Source organism: Motacilla alba, chromosome 13 (genome assembly GCF_015832195.1).
Source record: "Motacilla alba alba isolate MOTALB_02 chromosome 13, Motacilla_alba_V1.0_pri, whole genome shotgun sequence".
Taxonomy (NCBI): Eukaryota; Metazoa; Chordata; class Aves; order Passeriformes; family Motacillidae; genus Motacilla; species Motacilla alba.
This window is the reverse complement of record NC_052028.1, coordinates 12,576,855-12,604,180: the sequence shown is the minus strand read 5'-3', so window position 1 is coordinate 12,604,180 and position 27,326 is coordinate 12,576,855. Positions and strand designations below refer to the sequence as shown.

General features: G+C 46.4%; 1 protein-coding gene across 2 annotated transcripts in view; it reads right to left on the bottom strand.

Annotated features, from left to right (window-relative positions):
* GRIA1 (glutamate ionotropic receptor AMPA type subunit 1) overlaps nucleotides 1–11,753 on the bottom strand; it is a 120,142-nt gene extending 108,389 nt beyond the window's left edge. For both annotated transcript variants that reach the window (XM_038150012.1, XM_038150011.1), the window contains exons 1-2: nucleotides 11,433–11,753; nucleotides 9,187–9,324 (exon numbers count right to left, since the gene is read on the bottom strand). In XM_038150012.1, the coding sequence (XP_038005940.1) occupies nucleotides 9,187–9,324; nucleotides 11,433–11,514 (220 nt within the window). In that variant the 5' untranslated portion in view covers nucleotides 11,515–11,753. The remainder of the gene's footprint in view (nucleotides 1–9,186; nucleotides 9,325–11,432) is intronic.
* Nucleotides 11,754–27,326: the final 15,573 nt, after the last annotated feature.

Here is a 27,326-nt window from a genome sequence, read left to right as displayed (position 1 = left end):
GAGGACTTGAGAACAAGCTTTGATGGGCTAAATATTCTCAAACAAAGAAGAGAAGTTTGGGAATGGCCACTGAGAGCTGCTGCCTGAGATGCTGAGTGTCGGCACTTCGATGCAGTGTGACTGCTGAGCCCCACTAAAACTGTGATGATGCTTGAGTGAGAGTTTCCTCTTCCACAGAACAAGCCTGTACCCCAAAGTAGTGCTTGTTTCTCCAGAACAAGAAATGGTATGGGCTTTCTGGGGAAGGGCTCATCTCTGAAGGTGTGTGGTTGCTCTGGAAGCAGGGATGGAAATGCAGGAGCTGTCTCATGTCCCACCTGAGGGCTGCACAGTCAATTCTCTGCCCTCCAAGCATCAGCACATAGACATGGGCATGGCTGGGAACAGAAAGAGCTGATTCTCCAGTCTGTGTGCAGCTGTGGGTGGGTGACCTCCTGCAGGCCCTGGGACTGCTCAAGGCTCTGGGTTCAGGAGAGCTGCTGGTATCTGCTCCCCCCGAGGTCTCTGCGAGTCTGGCATACGAGGCTGCTAAGGTGGAGGATGGTATGGTATAGATGACTCAATGTTAGAAATCTGCCTGACTTCATCCACACATTTCTTGCAGGTTCCCAAACAAATGATGACTCTTAACGCCTGCCAGCCAAGGCTAATCCAGGTCCCAGGCTCCTGGGACCTGAGGAGATCTGTTCCCTGACAGTGGAGGAGAGGCTCCACTCTCCTCACAGAGGCTCCAGTCTCCCCACAGCCTCTGCCTTGTCTGTCCCCACAGGACAGGAGCACAGGGACACCCAGTTTGCCATCCCCACACCTTGAAGCTGCAGAAAGTGGCTTTTGGCACAGCCATAATGAGCTGAGCAGGAGACCCCACAATGAAGACAGGCTGGAAGACTGAATTAATTCTGATTAAATCCGTGAAATGCACTCAGATCTGGTTTGCTGGGGACAGGCTGGGGACAGCTGCTGCGTCTGCCTGTTTTTCTGGGACAGTGAGCTGGGAGCAGCACTGCTGCTGGGGCTGCACTGCTCCCTGCCTCCTCCTCACCTGCAACAGCCCCCTCTCCTCACCCCTTCCCCCACTGCAGCCGTGTGTGGTTTGGCTTTCTCTTACTTCCTTTGGTAGTTCATTACAGACATTAATCACCTTCTGCACAAAGACATTTCTCCTGAACTCCCTGCAGGCCAGGCCTCTTTCTGTGCTGGCTGCTCAGCCCCTGCAGGCACAGTGCTGGTGGCTCAGACCTGGCCCCGTTTCCCTGCTAGGCACCCACAGGGTGGTCACCCCAAGCCTCCCCTGCCATGCATCTCTGACAAGAGCCTCCTTTCCAGCTCACCTTCACCCCACCGTGCTCTACATCCCAGCACTTGTCTCCCTTTTCCCTGGCCAAACACTCCCAACACATGACCATTGTATGTCACCTGCCTGAAGGTGGAGTTCAGGAGGAACCTGAGCTGTGGTGCTGACCAAATAGGAGACACCATTAGCTCCAGTTCAGATTAAAGCAGAAGGAGGCAGAGCCCTCAGAAAGAAAAAACCTCCCCTTGCTTAGCTAAGGGCTGAAAAGAGAGACAAGGGAGAACTCCACCTATTGCACACCCACAGCCCCTCCAGAGCTGCTGCCTTGCCCCTTTCCCATGTCTCCTACGCCAAGGTTTCTTCATCCTCTGTCCCTGTGTGCTCTCCATTGAGCTTTCCTTGCCTGTGCTTTCCTCACAAGCTCCCAGGCCTGCTGGTAAGTTTTTCTGCTGTTTACCTGCCAGAATAGCAGCGCTGCTCTCCCTCTATGGGATGGCACTGCATGGGATGTGGGTGCTGTGTGGAAGGAAAGCCAACAAGGCTCAGGGGACTCAGGGGATGTTGGCCGCCCAGCAGGAGAAAAACCAGTCTGAATCTGTGTAATCACTGATGTCTTTTGCTTGTTGAAGCTCACTGCTAGCAAAGATCAAAGCAAAGTGTTTGGGAGGGCAGGGAGGTGAGGAATAGCCCTTGATTTCATGTGAGATTCTTCCACATTCTGCATCCAGATTACTTACAGAGGGTTCTGTATCTCTCCTCTGACCCTCCAGCCCTCAACCTTTCATCTCCCTCCCACTTCATCTCCATTAGCATAGCGGCAGGATCTCACTTACAAAATCAAGCCAAGACTCTTATAGCTTATAGAGAAATGCAGTCACATATGCCACATCCACACGAGAATCCTGCCATCGGTACAACTCAATCTTAGACATCAGTTGTTTTCTTTTGCACTCCTCCACTCTGTCAAAAACAAATAAAATCAAGGAACGAAAAGACCCTCTTAAAGAAGCCAAGATATGGCAGTCTTCAGCTGTCAGTCACTTCTTCACTGCCTCTCACTGCTGCTTCCTCAAGGGGTCACTCAGTCTGGCAAAGCAGAAGCACAATCTGAATTGCAACCCTGGGTGAGGATTGGCAGCGTTTGGTTTGCAGGCAACAGGGAAAATAACTGATCAACATGAAAAAAAGAATCGACATTTCAGGAGGCCTTTGTCTTTTTGTGTTGTTTTTTTCTGGGGGCGTTTTTTTTAAGAGTGCCCCAGAGGGGACAAGTGGGTGGCTGCTAAAAGGACAGTGTGAGAAAATCAGCTGGAGGCTCGTTACTGTTTAAGCTAATGAGCAAACACTTCAGCAGGTGAGCAGGGAGCAGTTCCTGCCAGATACCACACTGTTATTGCCCCAGTAATTCACTACCATTTTGAAATATTTTTTGCTGGAATGATGGTGGATTGCAAATGGCTTGGTTTGGACCCCCTTCTGCACTTTGCCTAACTCCTGACTTCCTCAGGTGTTACCAAAGGATTTCACATGGAACTCTTCACTGAGAAAAACAGTGCCCTGTTTCATTTCTACACAACTAAAGTAAGAGAAATAAAACCTCTCTTTAGAGGAATGCAGCTGAAATAAATGCATCTTTGTCTTCAGACTTGTGTTAATACCACACTCCTGAGAATTTGGATCTTCAGAATATTAAAGTCTCTCTGACTTATTGCTTCTTTAAGGAGCATGTTGGTTTTGTGTTTGCTCTGAGCTCCACATGTTACTGAAGCTAACTGGGACCTTTTCCATTTCTGGTGGCAGAGAGCTGCTGCCTTTGGGGCCCTAACCCTATTAAAGGAAATGTAAATGTATACATCTAAAATTCCCACCAGTTTTGGAAATGAACAGCACACTTCCCCACGCTGCAATGCTTGCAGTCACATGAAGATTTCCACTCTCACCTTGCTAATAATGCCAAAAAATAAAGCCTGTCTGTTTCTGGCCTAGTAGAATCCCTATCACACGAAAAGGCTTTATTTTTAGAGAAGAAAAGATAAGCTGTGAGTGGAAGCTGTGACTGTCACACAATGGACAGGTCTGGCCTGTGCTGCTCACTGTTTCTCAAATCCGTCTTCTGCCTACTGCAGAGCCCAAATTTTACTTCTTCACTCTCTTTTCTGCTTGTCACCAGTGCTGGGATCTTTTCCAGATGAGCAGATAGATTTGCAGGTGTGAAATTCCCCTTATTCCTCCCTCTGATTTTTCCTTATGGCGTCATATCTTCTTTTCTCCCCAGGCAACTCTCCCACCACCCAGCATAAAAAAAATTAAATACACAAAAAATAGTTATGCGAGGAAGAAGTGCCCCCATGGCCTTTGAAGAGATGGACACACCAGTCTAGGGGACACTTTTCCTGATGTGTGGTGCTAGCCTGTCCCAGGGCTGCCTCTGCCAAGAGACAAGGGGAGCCCCATCAGTTCCTTGCTGATGGAATTGGTCCACATTTACCCAAAACCCTCCGTGCCCAGATCCCTGGAGGCAGACAGACAACCTGCCCTGTCCTGGCAGCCACAGCTGAGGGAATGGCTCAGCAACCATGTTCTAAATGCTTTTCCTTCTTGGGGAAATCATATGGGACAAGCTCCTGCCTTCTTCAGAGGTGACTGTGACCACTGAGCACCCAGCACCCACCCCGGGGGTCCTGCTGGGACACAGGGGCTGGTGTCACCTCCAGGACCTGCTCCCTCCTGTTTGGCAGGATTTCACCCATCAGCACACTCCAAGCTGCTGGCATCTCACTGAGCAAACACACACTTACTGGAAAGCTACAGCCCATCCCTGCCCAAAACTGAGCAACCTTAACCTCAGGTTGATCTAACGTGAATTGATGCTCTGTGATTCATTTGTCTGCATCACATCTTTTCCTGTTACATAATCCAAGCAGATGTATCTCCTTGTAGTACCTATGTTGTATTAATCAGACTGCATCTGATCATTAAATCCGTGTTTCTGTTGGTTTAACTCGCATTAAATAGTCATAGCAAGCATCCTGAGCTCTGCAGGGAAAAAAAAATCCCAAAGCACTTACATGAGATTTCTGACACTGTGAAAATAAAAACAAGTTTAGCAACACCACAACTATTACAGGGCTGGGCTTATTTGGATTGTGGAAACTTAGTTATAAAAATTGCTTTCTAACTGATTACTGCTGGAATAATTACAGCAACACCTTTACAAATGGTGACCATCATATGTTTGTCAACAAAGTTTCCTTTAAATTCAACACCCAATAATTGTTTAATTAAACCGAATTTAGTTCCTCATTTGAGAACATTCAAATGCTTGCCTAGTCCTTCCTATCTCTGAGAGGTAATTTAGGAGATAAAATGCAATTTCTATAAATACTCTATCTATATATGTAAGTATCCAAGGAAAAGAAGAAAAAGAAAGACTTCATTTCATAGCTGATCTGGATGTAATCTTGCTGCTATTGATAAGAACATAAGCACAGAGTGAGTGATCACTACAAATCCCTCTCTAATTGGTGCTTGGAGGTCTTAATAAAATATGAACAGAAGCCAAGCTACATGTTCATTTTCTAATTTGCAGAACAGATTCAACTGTTGATATTCTAGCAGCACCCACAGCACATACTCGGTATGAGGGCCCCACAGTAACTGTATCTGTGCATACAGGGAAGGAGAGGGATAAATAATTCATTGTTTTATTGTTTTTCAGCCTCTTTACAAGTTTTCTTGCAGCTGCAAAATCCTGTTGCTCTCCTGTGCAGACCCCTGTGTTTCTGGTGTGCAGCTCCTGAGTGTCCCTTGCCAGCAGCCCACCACCCAAGCAAACAAAATCTGGTGGCTGCCTCAGTAAAGCTGCAGGGCTCAGTGATGAATAGGGGTTTTTTTGGTCACTGGTCATCCTTGCAAAGCAGCCTGAGTTTTGCAGGGGCAGATTTACCAAGCTGGTGACTCACCTTGTGTGGCAGCTGCTGACCCAGGGCAGGCTGCTGCTGAGCCATCCTCTTCTCAGGACAGCCAGAGCAGCCTCCACGCCTGCCTGGTGCTGCCAGGCTCACCTGGGGACCTCAGCCAAAGGCTGAAGGCAGGAATCTCTGCACCACAAATTAAATAAAGCTATGGAGCTGTGGCTGAAACAACTCATACTCCCTGAGGAGCCGGGCTGTGCACAGGACGGGATGCGCATTGCACTGTGCACAGCTGGAGGCTGAGATGAAGAATAGGAGAAAACTATTGCCAGCACAGGTTGACTCAAGAAAGAAACCTCTCATTCCTTTGCTGTCAACAGCACACAGAGGTCCCATTCACCGTGGATCTTCCAGGGACAGGAATTTGCAGATCTCTCTTAAGCTGCAAAGCTCCCGTGCCCTCACATCTGGCACAGAGCATCCCCCTTCCCACCCCTCTCTATTCTGACCTGCAGCATCAGCTCTCCTGTGCTGAGTCTGCCCAGAGAGCAGTCAGACAGGGCAAAAACCAGCATGCTAGGGGTTGCTAGACACTGTGTGGAGGACATAAAGCTCTTTTCCAAACATGGATGGAGACAGAACCTCTTTAAAGCTGACCAGAAGGGTTTTTGCTCTGCTACGTCACCAGGTAAACATTTCAGCTACACCACACCATCATTCTACCCTTTATAGTCACCTGGCACTGCTGTGTAATTCTGCTGAAGGAAGGACTCTCAATTCACCTAAACACTTTCCTTGGCCTTTGAAGAAACAGCACACATTTATAAAGCCTCCTAACCTTTAGTTAAGAACCCTCAGAGTGGCAGGTGTGTACTTTGATGCGGGTAAGCCCCATCAGGCACCCAGCTGCAACCACAGAGCGTGTTCATTACCAGCTATTCTGTGGGATGGAATGAATTCAGGAAGATATTTCAGTTATTGAAATGTGCCCGTGCCTCAGTGATGCAACAACATTAGCATCAACCCCGCACATGAAACAGGAAGCCACCACACATATCCACAACCTCTTCTTGCTTTCTTAATGATTATGGTTTGCCTAAAATCATCATCTCTTGATGTGATGCACGCAGGGACCTCAGGACCCGCTCTGAGGTTTTCACAATCACTGTGTAATGATAAAAAGTCCACATCTAAACCACCAGAAATGCAAAAGTTATTGCTGGGCTGTCACAGTGACAGCCCAGCAACTACAGCAGCCTCTGGGCATTCTCTATATCCCCCCCTCAGATGGGTGTCACTGTCACGAATCCGGCACGTCATTAACGGCGCTGTCACCTGGGCAGGAGCTCCCGGTGTCACTTCATCCACAGCTTGCTCATCCTCACCAGCCAGCAGCTCCGTGGCAGGCAGAGGTGAGCAGTGCCACAGTTGATGCCGAGGTAAATTTTGCACACGATTTCCTCAGCCAGCCTGCTGTCACTGTGCTGCTCTTCATCACCACCCCACAGGCCGCCCGGCCAGGGGTTTGCTTCTGCTGTCAGCACCGATTCTTAATATCTGTTCTGTGTTTTGAATGATGCTGCTTCAGACACTTGCCATAAGGACTACATTTAGCACACGAGGCTGGATCCCAGCACGGAGCAGGATTTGCAGTGGAGCTGGGACCTTGCTCAGATGTCCTGCTGGAGACCACCCCCACCATGGGTTCATGGGGTCCAAACACCCTTGACATTACTGTCATAGAAGCAGGCAATGCCAATGGCAAGGAAATGCTGTGTTCTCCATCTCCATGGGAACAAAACCTGGTACTTTTAACTGGTAGCACGGCCAGTCTTTCCTCAGAAGATAAAGACCACTGTGTGGGCAGGGTTTTTATTCTCTCTAAATAAACAGATCTTTCTGCTGATATCTAGTCTTGGCAGCCAGGCAAGGAATTAGCTGGAATATGAAGAATGAGCTAATTTCTGACAAAAGTTTCACTTCAGCTCTAGAGTATTAAAATCAGGTCTCCTAATGGCCTGTTTTCTTTAGACTGGGGGGGTTTTTTCACCCCTAGGGTACATGGAATGACACCTTCTTTTGTGCTTACAAAACAAATGCTGCCTTCCATAGTCTAGAGGAACTTAGGAAGTTTTTAATTATAAGAAAAGCAAAACGAGGACAAGTGAAGTTGGACTGTGCAGAGTGCTCTGCTGGTCTGATCTAGGACAATGTGCCCTACATAGAGCTCAAATATAACATCCTTTGGGAGGCTGCCTTGCTTCCATTCAGCTTTTGTGAGACCACCCCTGCCCCCGCAGTACTAATGACAGATTCCTGAAGCATAGCTGGTGTCATGGTCTTGCCATCAAAGCTGTAAACAAAACCATTAGTGGCAGGCATGGAGAGGGAGGGAAAGCCATGTGCAGATGGAGAATTTATCTGAGTGGTATTCTTGCAGCTTCTGCTTTCTTCCTGCTATCAGCTCTGAAATAGCTCATCCTCAGCCACAGTCAGCAACTCTACCCCAGGTGGGTGACGTTTTCCCTTGATAGATACAAGGTCTGGCTTTTTTCTTCTATTTGTCTGGCTTTCCTGCCAAGAAAGTGCCATTGGATAGAGCTGAAATAGTTGCTCTTCCTTGATGGAAACCTTGTAGTTGGCAAATAGAGGGATATTAAAGAAAACAGAAAATCTTTAGATATGCCATTAGATACTGCAAAGAAAGTGTGGCTAAATTGTTACTTCTCTCTCCTATATCATACTGGGCAGAAAATTCCTGAGATCTTATATTTGCAAACCCTCCAACAGAAAATATCACAACTTTTTTTTTTTTTTTCTTCAAAAAGCCTCATTAATTCTCCTGCTGGCTCTTTCTTCCAGGAGATCCCTTCTGTGCGTTTCTGAGCAGAGAGAACAGTTTGTGTTCACCTCTATCCCACACAACTAAACTGCAGGGGGGATGTTTCAGTGACTCAAGAGGACACTACAGATGCCAGCCAACAACAATCCAATAGGCTCAATGAAGGGAAGGCTTCCTCCAGCCTCTCCTGACAGCCTCCAAACACACACACAGGTTCAGAGAGTGTCAGCAGCAGTGTCTGACACCAGGTCAAACCAAAGAATTCTTCGTGCATCACACCCTGCTGGCACGAGCCACTCGTCCACAGCACTGCACCCTGTGCTCCAAGGAAAGCAAAGGCTGCCACAGCAACCACAGGGCTGTGTTATGGGTTTAGTTTTCATTTGGTTTCCTCCTCCTGGTCTTGTTTGTTGCTGCTAACCTTGGCTTTACCTAGCAAGCCAGGTTTTTTTTCCCAGTAATATCATCTAATGAGAACAGTACAGGCAATGTGTTGTGCTTTAGCAGGGTGCAGATACACCCTGTGACCAATTCCGTGGTGTAAACTCATTCTTTAATATCTGTTTTTAGAGCCAATGAATGAATTTCTTGAAACTAGAACACTCTTACCTCTCTGTCATTATTAGGCATGCCCTTATTGTGGATTTGGGCTCCACTTGCACCAAGCTGCTGGTTTCTGCTAGGTCTTTCTTAAATTACAAGGGCAGATGGTTAAACTGGGGCTGAGGAAGAAGCTGTTCACACTAAACAGAGATTTCTGTGCACTCTGTGGGTGGAAAGGGGTGTCTTTGTTGTGCATCGCAGCTATGGGAAATATGGGGACGAAACCTCAGTGTAATGAGTTGGGCAGAGGATAGAGAAACAAGAGGAAATGAAATGTTGGGGGGTTTACACCACTTTGGGTGCAATGGAAGGGGAAACACAAGACATGCTGGATAACTGCAGCACTACCTCACCCCTATTCCTTAGCATAAAGCAAAACAACCCAGAAACCCTTTTTGTGTTTGAGGTTTTCTTGCCTGGACCCTCAGCTGCACATTTGGCGCAAGACGTCCCATATTTCAGACAGCAAACAAACCCAAGTCAGGAATAAAGAAGCCAAAGTAAGGCAGAGCACAGTGAATGTTGGTACTTACAGGTGTATGTCATTTCAAAGCTGTCACTGATGTTCACAATGTCGATCTGGGGAAGGAGCTTAGGTGGTTCTGTGAGCTGAGACAACGCAAACCTAAAAGCCGCATGTTCCTGGGACTGTTGATTAGGAAACAACCCCCCTGGGGAGAAAAACAGAACCATAAGAAGAAAGCTCTTCAGAACACTCGTATTAGAAACATCATCAGTCCAAAATATTCCTGAGAGCACAGCCTACAGCTCTGCAGCCCGGGGAGTGCCTCCAAACTCAGAAATCCTCCAGAACACAAGAGCCAAGGGTTCCATGCCCCTATGGACAGGTTGGGAGCAGAAAACCTTCCCAACATTTCTGTTATGTAACCCTGGATCACACATAGGAGCCCTGATGCATCCCCAGGCCAGGCAGCTGCAGGATAGGGATAATCCATGGGGTGCAGCCCAACCTCCTCACCCCCACAGCTTCACGCATGAGGAATGGGAATTCTGTCAATATCACCTCAGTACAGGAAGAACGAGGTTCTTCCTTCCTCTGCTCGCTTGGAATGAGGCTCAGTTTAAGCCCTGCTGACTGGGAGGAGAGCTTTGCTGCAGGAGGGTTGCAGGGGTCCCCCCCCACTGTGGGACTCGGGGGTACGGGGCAGCCTGGCTGAGCCTGGCCCAGCAGGGGACAGTGCTGTGACAGCCAGAGTGGCATGGGACTGTGACCAAACAACTGCTGCTGCTGGAGGTTTGTCGCACAGAAAAACCCCGAATTTAACAGGTGACAGTGGCCAAACTCAAACTGGGCTGGAAACTTAAAGCTTGACCCTCAAAGGAATCAATCTGTACAGAAGTACAGATAAGCCCAGGACCACAGAATGATACAAACAGGGCAGGAACTGGGACCGGGCTGGACCTAAGCTCAGAGCCTCTCCTTCCCCATGGATCTGGAGCAAAGTGCAGCGATAACCCAGCCCTAGGAAAAGTTTCCTGCTGCTCCCCCAGCAGGAACCTTGGCTTGCAGCAGATCCCTTCACAGCCTCCAGAAAGATGCTATTAAATTCAGCCTGTCTTGTAATCTATACGCATTTAAAGAAAGCGCTGCTATTGGCATTTCAGGAGGAGGGAAACAAAGCACTTAGCAACAAGGGAGAATTAAAATAAAGCTGCAGAAAGTATCAATGCCCAAGACGACTTGAGGAAGAAGCAAATAGGCAAGGACCTGCCATCAACGTCACTTTGCACATCTTTAGTAGAGGGGGCATCTCCTTGTGTGGAAAGGGCTATTTGTGCACCAATATCCCCCCACCTCCCCCGTTCCTCCCACCCCACAGCCTAATCACGGATATCGGAGGAATCAGATGCTCGTAGCCAAGTTGCATTTGTTGAAAGGCAAAAAATCTGGGATCTTGCACAAATTTGGGGTAAAGGGGAGACAGGAAGGGAGGGAGACAAGGATGCAGCATCAACAGCAATAAAAGCACTGATTGTGCAGCTGGACTCAGGCAGGAGTTGCCTGAACTTGGTGGATTAGCAATTGATTGGCATTGTAAAGAGAAGGGAGGCGGGAAAGAAAACCGGCATGCAAGGGAAGGGAATTTGGGGCTAGGTTACAAACGATCACCAATAAAGATCAATGGGAGAGTAAAAATAAACGCGGGGAAGGAGGGAGAGGAGCACGGAGAAGTTACAGGAAGGGAGGAAGGAATCAAACAGGCACTGCTGGTGTGCAGGGGAAGCAAGTGGCATGAAATGGAAAGAGACTTCAATGAAAGATCTTCTCCCAATAGCTTTGCCCTTATTCTTTAGCAATAACAACAAGAGAGCGTCTGTTTGTTACCTCCCGTCCCAGTTACCTACAGATGAGAGCATCCTCACCAAAATGTACCGTGCAACCGCCGATTTTGCAAATGCAGCAACACACAATGGCAGCCCAGGCATTTCTCAGGGCAAGAAACAGATATTTTTTTCATACTTCCTCCATTACAGAGGCACTTTTCTCCCTCTGTGTTGGTGTGTGTATGTGTGTGTGTGTGCAGGCATTTATTCCCAATCTACCCCTCCCCCAAATCCAAATTGATCCATCTCTGCTCCGGCAAAGCTGGTACCAACGCACGCATCCAGCCCTCGCAGTTCAGCCCCTGGCTCTGTCTCACACACATACACACACATTGTGCCTTTGCAAGCACACGACCGGGTCAGTTTTCCCTCACCACCCGCTCTCCACCCCTACCCCATCGTCAGGGACCATCACCCCCAGCCCCGCACTCACCTATCTGGATATTGTTGGGGAAATTGGCCCCTAACACCGCCCCTAGGAAACTGGTGCAGAAGAAGGCAAAAATGTGCTGCATATTCCCTTTTGCATTGGCGAAAAAGAAGCCCAGTTCCAAGCATAGATTTGATTTTTCCCCCGCTCTGCTCTCTTTAGCTGCCTCTCTCGCCTCCCCTCCGCTGCGCCTTCGGGATGCGCGTCTCCCCCGCTCCGGCTCCAGCGCTGAGACTGCCGCTGAGCAGCGCCTGGCAGCAGGATTAACTGAGCCCCGAGAGAAAGAAAGAGAGCCCGCTCCTCATCCACATCCCTCCCCCGCCACACACAACGCACACGCACACGCACACGCCAGGCGCTTCCACCCAGCCCCTGCCCCTGCTCCCAGCTGGAGCTCCACAGCTGGGAACCGCATCCCCCCGACCCTGCTCTGCCCCCGGGGGTCCTGCCCCCGGGTCTCTAAGGGCAATCCCCACCTGCCCCTAAATCCCAGCTCTCCCCCTCAACTTGTCTTGGCAGGAGCTCAAGGGAACCTGTGAATCAGTAGGTGGCAAACTCCTCTAGAGAAAGAGCTGAGACTCGTCTGCCTGGGATGCATCCCTTCCCAAGCTGAGCTCTCACCCCTGGGTCCAGGAGTTGAACCGAGCACTCTCCGGAGCCTGGCTCATTAGGACAACAAAGAGGGTCCTGCAAATGTGCCTTGGAAGGAAGGATTTCAGAGCAACAAACAAGGGATCCTGAAGGATTAAAAAAGGAACCCCCCCCCCCCCCCCCCCCCCATCACCTTTCTCATTGATTTTTCCTGCCCACTGTTTATGGATGAGGCTTTTCACCACTGCACTTGATGTGGAAGAATCTGAACTCACCAGCACTATCAGACAGGGCAGGCTTCTGAAATTAGGGGGTTACCATAGCCTGGACCATTTCAGAAGCTGTTTCATGGCAGTTCAAGCGAGACTGGAGTTTATTTGACCATGGGCAGCTTTGCTCAAAAACAAAAGGAAGAGAAAAATAAAAGTAGAACCAATAAAACCCAGCTCCTAGGTACAACTTGGGATTTGGAAATATTTGAAGAAGAACTGTGGTGAACACAGAGCCATAGTCACCTCAGAAAGGAGATAAAATTCATCCATTCCCCACTGAAGTCCCAAACCAAACCAAAGGCCATTCATGCCAGAAGCCAGAAGCTGAAATCCCACGTCCAGGCCCAGATATTCTGCCCTTGATGTTTCCAGCCTTGATACACACCAGGGGTCCAGAGCAGAGAGGAAACAGAGCAAAAAAAAAAGGATGTTTGGGGCAGAATTAGAAAATACTCAGATGCCCTGTGTCCTGGTTGGGTGTAGGGTCCCTTGCCCTGGTGCCCTCTCCTCACCCCCAAAATGTGTGTGGTTAAACTGGAAGAACACCAAAGAGTGGTGACCAGTGTTTAAAGGTCAAGAATTGCTCCTGCATAAGGACCAGCTGGATAGAGGGGCACACTGCAGAGTGGGAAAACTGAAATGGGACATCACCAAGCCTGCAAAATCTGCAGCAGCACAGAAATGTTCCCTGCTGGCCACAGCACCCAGGTGTGACATAACTTTATGGTGCAGGGATAACGCTGTTTTTTATATTCTCAGGCCTTTGTTTAATCTCTGCAAATAAAGAGTTTGGGATCTTTAATATCTTCCTAGACAGTTTTATGGATTTCACTGTGACTTCTAGAGTGACAAAATGCTGAAACATCCACATAAAGAGTTGGTGTGGGGTCTCAGAACTGCACTCTCACAGCTTTGCACCCGAGAGGAGTTGCACTGATGCCTGGAACTTGGTGGCCTCTTACAGGACAGAACATAGAGTTACACTGCAAAAAAAAGAGCCCAGAAGGTTTGAATTTTCCTCATGGTGAGCGATGAAACATTCTTCTAGGATGGATTCCTTTTTGTCCCAAAACACCCTTTCCCAGGTGACCAGGCAATGACTCTTGGTACCAGGTTCACTGGAGAAGAAATTCAGGCACTCAGGAACCAGACAAAGGTGGCCAAAGGATGCCCTGACCCTGTCTCACTGCCTGGGTGACCTTCAGCCCAAAGTCACATTCAAGCACCAAAAAAATCCCCATCTGCTGTTGATAGGAACACCTTCACTAGACTTCCATTTCCCTCCCTGTATAATTTAAGCAATACTGATTTGAGGCTAAAATAACCTGCTGATAGGTTTTATGGGATCTTGCTTTCCATCCAGAATTTAATAGAAACAGCTGCATTTATAATCTGAAGAGAGTCACTGAAGGATAACCAATGCAACAGAAAGATGCCAGCACGTTTTGCAAACTCCCAAACAGCCTATCTGATAACAATAATAGTAGCCATAACAATAAAATATTATAATAGCTTGCAGAAAGCTTGCACAGTCGCATTAATTAATAATGCTGCTTTTGTCTATAAACCTCTCAAAATGCAGGTGGCTTAACAAGGGGAACCTCACCACAGTGTAACAAGATAAGTAGTAATAAGATCATTATTTTAAGAAGGTATTCATTTCCGTTTTCCCTACAGATAACAACATTTTCTTCGGGGTTGGTTAGCATAAGGATGTTCAGAATTAACTCTAGGTGCTCTGAAGGTTCTTTAAGTCAACATAAAAGCACTATAATGTCTGAACTTCTGGCTAATAAGCAAACTGAGTCTTGGGAAATAGATGAAACTCTTCAACTTGACAAGAGTAGTCACAACAGAAACACAGATCAGTCCACCAATCTTTTGAAAAAACACGAATTATCTTGATTCCTGTAAACAACTGATAGAGCTTTTTTCTCCTTTCAGATTTCAGAAAACAATGAAAATCATGCAATACAGAATACAAGCATATTGCACAGAGCCATCTTAATCAGGAGCAACTGAAAATATCAGGGATGGAATTTTGTTAGACGTGTATTTTGTCTTGGAGGGTTCTTAAGACATAGATGGGACAGGCAGGCAACTGGTGGTCAACAGGGAACATCCAACATGGTTTTGTGGAATTAATTAATGCAAATTGTAAAAAAAATAGGTAAATACCGATTAAAAAAAAAAAAGGTTGTAAAAATTTAACAACTGTTAAAAAGGCATTAAGGCATTGAAAGAGTGTAGCTGATTCATTTCAGGTCTTTTCCAGACATGAGAGTAAGAAAATGGCCATGCCAGAGCTGCTGTTCCCCTTGTGTTCTGCCTGTAGTGACCTTGCTGTACTGGGCAAGAACCTTTGTTCTCACCCATTTCTGCTCCAAGGTTTGGCTTGGAGCAAGAGGATTTTGGCTCTGAGAAGGATGTCTGCTGCCCTCCTCTTTGCTGTACATGGTGTGCAGTTGTCCACCCCAGCAGTGTGCTCTGCCCTTGCTATCAGAGCTTTTGTTTCAGGATGGGAAATCAGTGCTTGTTGCAGCAGATATATTTCTGTACCAGAAGCCTTGAAAAAACAAAGGACTCATTCACATGCAGAAGCCTCTAGCCTTGAAAAATGAGGAAATCAACAGAACTCGGCATCCGTCCGACCTCCCAGCAGAATTATTTCCCCCTGTGCCCACTGTGTTTTACATGATGCTCCTGAATGTCTTTAAAGAGGCTTTTGAAACAACGATTTCCAAAATTCCTTTTATTTCCTAGCTGGACAATCTCTATAGGAGGCTTTTTATAAAGAGCAAAAATGTAATTATAGTGATTAATTTAAATAAACTCCAAACAATGCAGAATCTCATATGTTTTTTTGCAGAGCCTTGGCATAAATGAATGCTGATGGAGTGACAACACATTTCTCTGCTTCCCTTGGTCATCTCAATTTTATTATTTTGGATAATGTACCACTCAAGGAATGATTGTAGCACAGACCCTCAGAGGAGAGACTCCAGAATTTGAACATCAGGCATTTACTTCAATCCTTAAATCCAGGAGGTATTATTTACACTGAAAACCAGCATTTACAAAGTCTTCACCCAATAAATTTTGGTAGAATCTCCTTGACAAAAAACTGCCTCAGCAATGTTTGGTATCAGGTAGGAAAATCTTCCTCATCCTCAACGATTTAGTTCTGAAATGTCCACAGACCCTCTCTCCTTTAGACAGCAGCTGGAGCTGTCAAATGAACAACTTTTCCACCACAGAAGCAGCTCAGAGAAGTTAAGGGAAATATGAGCTTTTCCAGTGTGTACTAAAATGGGAAGATGTGGGACAGGAGCAACTCTTGAGATGATGACAGCTTCAAGCAGGTCCTGACTGATGCCACACATGTGGGGGATGATGTTTTAAGGTCACCAGATATTGCTTATTAATTTACTGATTCCTCCTGATGGGGGAAACCTGATGTGAACAGGAACTGGGGAAAGTCGGCTTTTCCCACAAACTGTACAAAAATGTGCTTCTGTTGTCAGGATGATTGGCCTATTACCATATTTATAAGAAATCCTTGCTCGCTCTGGGATAATTAAGTAAGTAAATGGACTGGAAGATAAACCTGTCAGTCAGAGTGGCACTGCAAACACTGTGCACCCTTCAGCTGGAAATTCCTGAGCAGCAGCTGGCAAAGGGAGCTGTGCCCTGGCTGGGAGCAGCCCTGGGCTAGATCAGTCTGGGAAGGGCTGGGGGCTCCAGAGCCACCCAACACAGCTGGATGGGGGGTCTGTGACACAACAGGGAAGGGGCTTTCTTTGAGGCAGGTAATGGAATAATCTCTATATTCAGTCCAAGTTGAATATGCTACAAATTCAGATGTGCAACTTTGTTTTCTGAAGTTGTTTGTCCCACCATCCAGCTGACCTGTTGAGGCTGGGTTTGTGTCCAACAAATGGAGTTGTAGTGCTCAAGCAGGGGCTGTTCTGATAGACAGTGATACAACCAGTCCTGCACAATAAATATTGCACAGTAAATATCTCCACAAGCACTCATGAAAACACCTCAAATCTCTGTGTGACAAATCCCAGCTGACCCCTTTACTGCCTCCCCGGAAAGGAAACTTTACCGTCTGCGACCCCAAACCCACTCTCTTCCTCATGCATGGAATGTTGCTAGCACAATTTTTTTATCCCCCCTCCTGGTGAATGGTTGATTTATAACTACTTATAGAATCTCTCTGTGCCCTAGTCTCAGTTTACGGTCTTTGCTGAGTCATAAGCATAAATCAGAGATGTGGGTGGATCCCTGTTTGTTATTAAAGCACCTTATGTTTCTCTAATCCTCACCAGAGGAAGCAAAAATTACTGGTAATACATTAAAGTTACAGTAGCTTGTTGGAGAATAGAATATCCCCCCAGATTATTGCCACAGATCGGCTGTCATGTTATTTTCTCATTGAATGGAAGACCAAATAAATTATAAGTATCAAAAAAAATTGTTATAAAATTTTTGCTAGGAGATTATTGACTGTGAAACAGACACAGGGGATGCAACCTCAATGGGAGATTCTGATTAGCAATAATTCAGTCAAATGTTCATATACATGGTAAAGTTTTCTTTCACTCAAAGTTCCCAAAATATTGTGAGTGCTCCAGATGAAGTCAAATAATGATAGAGGTGATTATACAGTTTAATATTGATGTACAAATCAACACTCATTTTTAATCCCTGGCATCAAACCCAAGATGTGCAGAAAACAAACGTGAAATGAAGAAGATAAAAGGATGCTGATTTAGGAAATTAAAAAAAAAAATCAACAAAAAACCAACAAACCAAAAAGCAGCAGCAGCAGCAGCAATTGCCACAATTCAAACAGCCATACAAAGATTCCATCATTGCCATCTGGCTCCACGGCTCTCAGGCTGCTTTGCTAACAACAAGATAAACAAACATGTGGGCTGAGCTTTAGGGTGGCTGATCCTGGCCTTTCCAATAGTCAAAGGACTCAAAGTTTTGAACTGGAGTGTCTGAGTCAAGAAAAGAGGCATCAATTTCCAGTCCTTGCATCACATCCTACCGGAGCAGGCTGCCAGCTACCAGCTGGGAAGGGGGAAGTCTGTGCACAAAGGAGAAAACTTAAAAAATCACCAGAATTATCAGTGTCATTCTGTCATGAATTTCTGCAATCAATACAGATATTCATGTCACTTCATTCTTTAATTTCTACCCATTCTCTATCTCACAGGGAAATGAGAATTTCAATATTGGATCAAATCACACAAAATCCCACCCTGAGTGCCTCAGCCTTGCACACAGCCTGGTTTGTAGCACATTTGCAGTGTGTATATATTAAATGGGTTGGATTTCACAAGGACAGGTAACTGACTGGAAACAGACACCTCTGAAAAGTCTACAGAGAGCTTTGCACATGTGCACCCTGCACAAATAGTCTGAACTCCTTCAAAATACTGTCAGAAGTAAACCTCATTGCAACACAAAATACCATTATGTAATTTTATGTGAAAAGTTGTCTAAATTCTTAAAGGATGTGAAAGCAAACTGTTACTGCAGGGGGAAGGGGACACTGGGCAGCAGCTGTTGGTGCTCACAGTGCAATGGGCTGGTGCAGGGGCACTGCCTTTTGCACCCCCTCACCAGCAAGATCTCCAGCTCAGCCATCACTGTTAAGCTGCCCTGTCTGGACAAAGAGCTGTAAGGCTTAGTGCATGCATGAGGATCTGTAGGTTGTCTATAATTTCTCCTCTTCATCCTTTAGACACCACAGAAATTGCAGAGAGCTAAGGATATAATCTGAAAATAATGTAATTTTTAAAAAATCATCCAATTTTCCAGGCTGGAATAGAGAAATACAGGATGCAGGCCATGTTACACCAAGTGTTTCTGGAGGTGTCCCATGTTAGGGACTTTCTGTACTCCTCAAGGTTTTTGCCTGAGACTCTCAGTACAACATCACAGGCACAGATCAGTGCTGTGTGACAAACAAAAGGCCAGACTCCCTTTGTACTCACAACTGATCAAGACAGAAAGGACAGCACACAAACACCCTGTCACCTTGTCACCTGGCACACCACAAAGTTTGTAACCCATTGTAGCAACACCTACAGTTCGAGCGAGTGGGAATCAGAAGAGAGCAGATCATTAGTGAGAAAGGAAAACAGAGCTGAGGAGCTTCAGTCACCAAAAAAGGAAAAAAAAAAAAAAAAGAACAATGAGGATTTTCTTTTCAGGAATATAAAGATAAAGTAATTGCTTTAGAAATCTTATACATTTATGTGCATTTGCTTTGGATGCAGTCTAGGACTACTGGGCAACTGCACTGAGTCATGTTACTGGAGAAACCTGAGCTCCTGTTAAGCTCTACAGAAGCAGCACAATCAACCTACAGCATCCTGCCACCTTGCCCACAGAAAGCTTCAATCATCCTAATCAGCTATTAATGGCCAGTGATGGAAGAAAAAGAACATTTATCCCATCTGAGAGATTGGCAGGGGAATCAATTTGCCAGAGCTCACAGAACCCACAAGAGGGCTGGGACTGGAGCACGCTGTGCATCTCTGCCACAGGAACTGCAGGAAAGTCCCCAAGCATGAAAACCTCATGTACTTGTCCCCTGCCCACGTCTCCTAGGAAAGCCCCCAAGAGCTACTGCCATCTGTAGCAGCATGATGACAAGTGGTGCACTGCCTAAAACGACACAGGGAACCACAGACATTTGGAAGGGATTCAGGTGAACATGGTGCTGCTTTGTGAAATGAATAATATGCCAGCGATGGATTTGTGAGGCTCACTGCTAGCAAAGCTCTGGCTTCTTCTGGACACTGTGCAAACAGCCCTCGTGATGGAAAGGCAGGTTTCAATCTGCTTGGAGCTCACTTCAGTTCCAGGGATGAGGGTAAAAAGAGAGACAATGTGAAATGCAAAGACCTGGTGACCTAATTCATTAATTATGGGTTGCTTTCTGCTATTTGATTCTGCTTTGCTATGTGCATCTCATGGGCTCTTCCTACATACATCTCTCTTTTCCTCCTTCCTGCCAAGAAAGAGAAGCTATTTAGACTTCCTATCTAGTGTGATGATATCATATTTATTTATAAATGTTCATCCTTGAAATAAAAGGATGGGGATGATGGTGAGTGCTATGCATTTGAATTCCTGGCCCAGGGTTTGTGCTGCAGCCTCAGGAGTTTAGCTGGCCCTTGCTTCCAAGTCCTTCAGATGGTGAGCCACAGGTGCTGGGAGAGCCATCCCTTGCTGGCTGCATCCACAAAGCCATCCTGCCTCCTCCAGCTTCTGCAATGGAGCGTTTTCCCCCCAGAGTTGTGATTATGAAATGTCACCGTGGAAACAGTTGGAATATAATATGTGCTTGCTTGCTTTCCCCCACCCTCCCTCCCCTCCCACCAACCTCCTCACTTTCTGAAGTTATGTTTGCTGTGCAAGAAAAACCCTTCTCATCCTCCTTCTCCCCTCCTAAACCTGCAAAGGGGAGTGTGTGCACCTCAGAGTCACCTCCCAAAAATATCCCTATTCATTAAGAGCTCCTTGGTACCTTGCAGCAAGGCAAAACCTACCAAACTCAACTGGCTGTTCCTGCAGCTACCAGGACTTCCTGCCTTCCTCTGTCAAATAATGACTTCTGTAAAACGGCATTATAAAGAGGCTTTGAGCCAGTAGGATCCTGGTCTGCTGTTGCTATAACTGTCACTGCAAGAAAGCCACTACAGCAAAGCATAATTCCCCATCACACACCTCTGCTGTCCCCTCTGCTCTGCTGTCCTGTTCCCATTAGTGCTATAATGAGCATACAACACACACACACACATCTTGGGTCTCTTTCTTGCGTCCCACCACCTAGAGGCAGGTCTTTAGATGATGAGTTCTTTGTGCTCTGCCTATGTTAATAAAGCACGATTTTCCCCTAATCATGATTTCTTCCATGATTCTCATCAGCATCACAAAAGGTCAGAGCTGTCCACCTGGGAGTGGAAAGGTCAGCTCACTTTGGATCTGACACGTGGTATCTCGTAGCTCCTGGAATATCATCAGCTCACTTCATATTTATTTTGTGTGACTGCAGCACTATAAAAGAGCGGGGGCTGTTCCACAGAAATCTTCAGGCTCTTGTCAGGAATGTGCAAGCAACCCCAAGGGAAAATATGAACTCGAGAGAGTGGTACTGAACAGACCTCCCTCCCTGGCAGAGAATGCTGGTTTGGTTCTCAGAAATCACATTGGGGATTTAGATACCCATCGGTATTTGTTAGTTTTTATTTCGATGCCCACTGGTATTTCTTAATTTTAATTAATGGCAATTGCACATAAAAATCCCCCGGGCAGTTTTGATAATTTCAGGCAACAGGGCTTTGAGGACTGCAGAGATGGACTCACTTGGAGGGAACCTGTCCCATGCACCAGGTATGAAAAATGCTCCAAAGACATTCTCCACAGTCAGGTGTATGTTTACAACAAGACCATGGGGGGAAGTCCATAATTTTTCTAATTCAGGAGAAGCTTTGAGCTTCCAGTGTGATGTTCATGCACACACGGTTTCCCCAGGAATGTTACAGCCATGCTTGCACTGGAGCCAGGTGACACCGTCAGGGGTGGGAAGGGGATACAAAAAGTGGCTTCTGCCCTGGAAAGAAGGGAAGCCAGGCAGGAGCTCCCCTGGCTCCTGGCTTGGCTAGCCCTGAAGGACAGCAAGGGACATGCCTGGATGGCTTCACCAGCTGGAGTTTATGACCTTGATACCTCCTACAGGGCCCTTCAGGTAACTGTGAAAGGTTCCTGTTGGCAGTGGCAGACCCAAGAGTCCTCTGAGGGTGATGCTTTTCATACAAAGCACAGCTTCTGTTTTTCCCCCTATGGCAGCTGACTTGTCAGCAGCATGGAGATGGGGATGCACCCTGTGAACACAAAGCAGGTGTTTCCCGATCCTCATGCAAGCCACAGCCTTCCCACGAAGAGGATTGCAGTCACTGCTGTCCCCAATACTGTCTCACCAGCAGCCCCATGCCCAGAGCAATGCAAGCTGGTCTGACAACCCTTCACCACAAGATTAGCTCAAGGAAAAGAAAAAAAATCTAGGTCTTTTGGGTGGTCCGTACCCAAATCTGCAATCTGCACACATTTCTTCGGCTGCTTTGTTCCTTTAAGGATGATCCAGGAGCAGGCAAAGGAAATCCCTGAGACGAGCTAATGGACACCCCTCCTACGCTGGTCTCCAAATCAGCAATTCAAATTGGCAGCGTCTCTCATCAGAATTGTTAATTCTGCACCGAGCGACAGCCTCCCGTAACTCCCGGGCTCACCAGGTGGAGAAGAATCACACAGGCTCTCGATTTAAATACTGCTGCTATTTCTGCCGTGCTTTCAATTACCTGCCAAAGTAGCCGGATCTCTCACACCCCCTCTCCCTCCCCACTGCTCCCTGTGCTGATCTGCCCTCTGCAGCAGAACTCCTTGCACCCAACACCTTTCACACCTTGGGGAGGTGCCTTTCCCCACGGCAGCTCCAGGAGATGAGCACCTGGCCGAGATCCAGCTGTGCTCAAAGCCCCAGCAGCGACAGGCATGGAAATGGAGCCCCCACATCCCAGGCCAAATGTCAGCCTGCTGCCACCGCAAGGGCACCCAGGTGGAGAAAAACACTCGAGTCCCTCCTCTTGGCTCTTCTGAGCCCGGGGCTGCAGCTGCCATGGGAAGAGCCAGAATGCAAAGGTTCCCTGGCAGTGAACAGTGCTCACCCTCTCACCTGCTGCTACACAGTCCCTGAAAGTTACTCAGTAAGCACAAAGCCATTTCCCCACAAAACATTTTTCATGTGCCCAGTACCCCTTTTGGAGAGGAATTCACGACATTTGCTATTTTAACCCTTATTAGATTCAGATTTTTTCTTTAACCGACTATGATGTCTAGACAATCTAGACAATTCTCATTCAATATCAAAGCAGAGTAGGTGATGAGGGAGTCTGGCCCATTCATACCTGGGCACCAGTTAATTATCAGGCATTCAGACAAGCCTGTAACCTCAGGCAAGGTGAGGTAGAAGTGGGAGGCTCAGCTATGGCACTGCTGCCATCTCCTGATTTTACACTCATACCTAAACCTGTCCATCAAAACAGGGCACCCCACTTGCTCCCCTCCACTTCCACCCACAGCTTTCCTACTTCAAGAGGTGACTCAAGACATGGTATTAGTGTGTATTCACTGGCTAACCTCACTGACTTCAACTTCCAGAAAATACTCTTTTGTATGTTGTTTCCCCCTGGTCATTTATGATCTCCTCCCTCACATTATGAACAGGAACACGTTGCAGAACATAGAGAGGCCTGGGTTTGGTACAGACATCTGCATCCAAACAACTTGACAGTCCACAGTAAAAGGAGAGAAAGCACTTCAGACAGTCATTTGCACAAGACCATGTACCAGCTCAGTGTGGAAAGGCACAAATAATGCTTGTCTCCAACCTACAGTGATGTCTTTTGCTCACAAGGGTCCTTTAAAACCACTTCAGGATACAATAAACAAACAAAAAGTGTAATATCTTATGAGTCTCCATTTGCACTGTGAGTGGGGGCAAAGTGCTGCAAGACCTAGAACATGGCTTTTGATATAGTTGGTAAAAGAATAAGGATGTGTTTGACAGCAAATTACAACCTTTCACTGAAAAATCCTGTCAGAAAATTGGTGTTTTCTGCCTGTGTGCATTTCACAGAAATTAATTTTTTTCCTAGTGTTTCCTTTTCTATAGGAAAGGTTTGGAAATCTGAAAACCCTCTGGCTAAAATCTTAAAAAAAGAAGGGTGGGGAGGGGTTCAGACAAAATTATTTCATTTGCCATTTTTGAGTGAAAAGCGAACAGCTTCTGCAGCACGTCTACCACATGATCTTGCAGGCAGATTTAAGGTTCTCCATGAGATGCACAAACAGAACTGACATTATGGAGATCAGCACCAGTGTTTTCTCCTTCATGAGGCTTTGCTCAGTGCAGTGTTGTGGATTACAGCTTAAAAATTAAGTCTGTGCTGAAATAAATAAAAAATTAAAAAAAAAAAGCTCTTGGTCCCAAAATCCACAGGAACAAGGCTTTTCATCAAACCACAAAGGGAAAGTGTGGTTTAAAAATGTGCAAGGCTAGATACACTTAGGGAGTGGGCATTACCTTGAAGGCATTTATAAGAGTGGGAGGAGTGTGATCACAGCATTCCCATCCCTCCTCCTGTGACTGAAATCCATCCCAAGGAATTCCCACTCTGCGGTGAGCTGGGTGGTCAGGCTGCTCCCCACCATCCCCACCACACGCAGAGCACAGCAGCCTTTGTGGGGTGCAAGAAGCAGCATCCAAGTATTCCTGTAACCATGACAACGTTCAGAATCAAAAATACACACATTTCAACTCCTTGTAGTAAAAAGGAAATATCAATAAAGGATGGAAGCCACTTTCCGCACATTTCTGTGTTCCTCACAAGAAAGTCTTTGGGAATATCCTGGCTCTTTGGTATATGAAAATAAAGGAGGCAGAGTCCACATCCAGTACTGACTGCTTCAGGGTTGGTTACTCCTCTTTTTTCTAGTTTAAATAAGGTATCTGAATTTCTTTAGCTCCTTTGCATTTTAACCTTCATCTTAAAGCCTCAGATAGAAAAAGAAAAGGGGAAAAAACAACCTTTCTTTGCACCCCCTGCTTCCTGCTAAAGTGAAACACTCTGTGTGAGGAGTGAGAGTCATTTTCCTGAGCACACAATGCCTGTGATTTGAATGTCAGCCCTGCAAGCGTGATTCCATGTGGGGATTCACTTTTTATATTCCCCAGCTGCAAAAGAAGTTGCACACTTCCATCGGTTTGCCATGCTGATGCTAATAAACCCCTCCAAGTCGCTATGGCAACGAGGCTAATTAGAAATGGGCTAATGTTGGGGCTGATCTGTTCAAATTTCCTTAGTCTAGGCTGCAATGAGATGGATAAAGGGTTAATGAGATGGATAAAGGGTTAAAGGACTTGGAACTTCCCGCTCTAGGGAAAATATGAGAGAGAAGGGTCAGCTGCTGCTGCTTGCTAAATAGGACCTGAATCTTTGAGTATTTACACCAAATGTGCTGGCATGGACTCTGGCTGGTTTGGAGAACCGTGCAGGAGTGCCAGAAGGGAGCTCTCCAGCCTGGGAGCTGATCCCAGCCCAGTTACTTGAGCAGAGCCAGAGCTCAGCCAGCAGCTCGGGGATGCCCAGAATCAGCTTCATTTGAAAGGTCTACAAATCACTGAGGAATAAAAACATCCTTTTCCTCCTGCTAGCCACTCTCATGACAGTGAAAGGGATCCACCCTGAGCAACTCCAAAGGGAGAATACTTGTAAGAGGGGAAAAAAAGCACAGGACTTCACTCAAATGCCTGTCAGCCTAGGAGGGTTTAGGAGGGGCTTTCAAAGAGCTTTGTCAGACGGTTTTGTGAGTGCTCCTGCTCTGTCTTTAACAGCAGAAGCATCACATCACACTCAAGGAGATGGCAGAGTTACCAGGGCCTCTCCTCACCATTGCTGGCTCTGCATTAGTCAGGATCAGCAGAGCAGACAAGGGTGAAATGGGTGGAGAACAGAGAGCTGATCACTCAAAGATGCCTTCAATGAACTTGTCCTGAACGAGGCTGACACAAAGTGAAAAGATTGGGAAAAAATGTTTGAACAACCAATATGTTCAGGGCGTCTCTGCAGGTCTGATCCCCCAGCTGGGCTTTGCCAAGACTAGCACTCTAGACTAGACTAGCACTAGGCTGTGCCTCCAGCTTTGTGGAAGACCATGGCATGACCATGGGCACGACCTGGTGCTCACATTGCCAAGTCACAAAACATTAAGACTTTTTGTCAGTATTGCATAAGGATGATGCAAAAGATAAATTCAGAACTGGTGGTGGCTGGAGCTAAATAAATAGAGACTTTGCACCTATTACTCCTATTCTTGTCAGGCTTTTAGACAAGATTTAGATTGTAGTACTGCCAGTTCTGCACTGCTCTTTTGAAAAACTACAGAATGTGCTGAGGTCTGATTTCCTTCTAAAACATACTTTAGAGAAGGAAAACAGTGAAATTACAGCTCATGTTTCCTATAAAGGCACTGAAACTTTAGGTAAGAGAAAGAAAATGCATAGTTTTTAAGTGTTTCCTTTGAAAGGCAGAGATTGCTCTTTTATAACAGAATCTCTTTCTTCACAAGCAGAGCTATTATTGCTATAAATGCCAGCAGAATTTCAGAGGGGTGGTAGCAAATGCATCAAAATATACATTTAAGTCCCACTCTACCTCCCAACAGGGTCCATGCCAGGTTTGCACCTGATGAGAGAAGCAGCAAGTTTTTCTGTGGGGATGTGCAGACGTACACCCTTCACACAGAGGTGCTGTGTCTGAACTGGCTCATCTTCAGTGTCTTCAACAAATTCCTCTTTTCTGACCAAAGAGAGGAACAATCAGGAGAGAGTTCCAGCATGTTAAAACTGGAATGAAGAGAGATGGCTATTCCATAGTTTAGGAAGAAATGAACAAGCTCATGTCCAGACTGAAATTGCAAGTAGAATTTGCAGTGAATGGGGCTCAGGTGTGAGAGGACAGTTGATCACAGGCAGCCAAGCAAACACATCTGAAGGTGCCACCAGCCCTCAGCCAGATCACAGCCATCAACTTAATCCGTTGCAATGTGGAATAAAATGGATTCACTCACACCACTGCTGAAGAAGGGCCAGAAGTGAGCAGTCATTTTTTTATAGCTGAGCTGAAGGCACTGCAGCTTCTTGAAGTGCTGTGACCTCAGTGCTTGGCAGCACAAGCACCCACTGAGAGAGCTAGAACTTTACTTTCTATTATGCTCCATAGCACCTCAGCCAGGTCACTCTTCTCCCCTCCATTCTCACTCTTCTCATCATTTTATAATGAAATAGGAGCAGTAGCCATCTCCTGAAAAGTGCTCTACAAACCCTAGCAACCTGGGGCCTCTAGGTGCTACTGTAATACAAATAATAAATAAAGGTCCTGAGTTTCTTGGTGACACAGAAGCTTGAAACAGTGAGTTCAAACTAATTTTCCCCATTACAGAAATGTTCTCCGTGAAGTATGGCTCTGTCCTCTTTCTCCAGCAGTTTTCCAGTGCACTCCCAGGCAGAGGGAGAAGCCAGGCAGGCGAGACCTCTCCCATCCATGAGTGAGCAGCAAGATGTGTGCTGCTGCAGCTGGCAAACACCAAGAAAAATTATTAAAAATCCAATGTCCCAAGCCATTCCTGTTACTGAATATCCTTTAGGGCTTATTGTTCCAGCCAGCCCTGCTGTGACTGGATGTTTGGGATGTTAGATTCTCATTGTGATGCCTTTACCTGGTCTTAAAAAATTGAACCAGACACAGGGATAAGAGGTTTTTACCTTAGTATTTAAATAAGGATCTTTATGGTGCACCACTTCTCCCAGGTGGGACGCACTGTGATGCACACACATGATAGATCCCATATACAATTTACAGACCTTACAAATTAGCATCTCTGACAAGGAAGCCCCAACGGGAGGTCTGGATGAATGGTGTGATATTCCTCCATCTGTGGAATCCCTCCCTGGATGGGCCAAATCTGCAGTTTACAGGATGTGTTCTAGACAGCACCTTGGTTTCCCCAGATACTCCAGGGTTTTATGGTCTCCTTCTATGAGGCCTTTAGGATGTTTGGTCTCCTGGCCTAACAGGATACCAGGACTATGCTAAGTTATCAGACTTAAGGAATGACAAGGATGCATGCTAAGAATACTGGGGATACACAAAAGTTATTTAAAAGGTATGTAAAAGAGGCAAAAAATCATCTTGGTATCAATTGAGATGCGACAGCATTTGCAGAAATTGTGAGGGCTTAAAGCTGCAGCTCAGCTCTGACAGGAACCTTTGCCCTCTTCAGTCCTCCTGCACACTTGCTGAAGCTGTGCAGGTCACTGTGAAGCAGGATTTGTGCTGGACCTTTGAACTGCTGCTTCCTGCCATGGTGAACCCCAGAGAGAGGCACT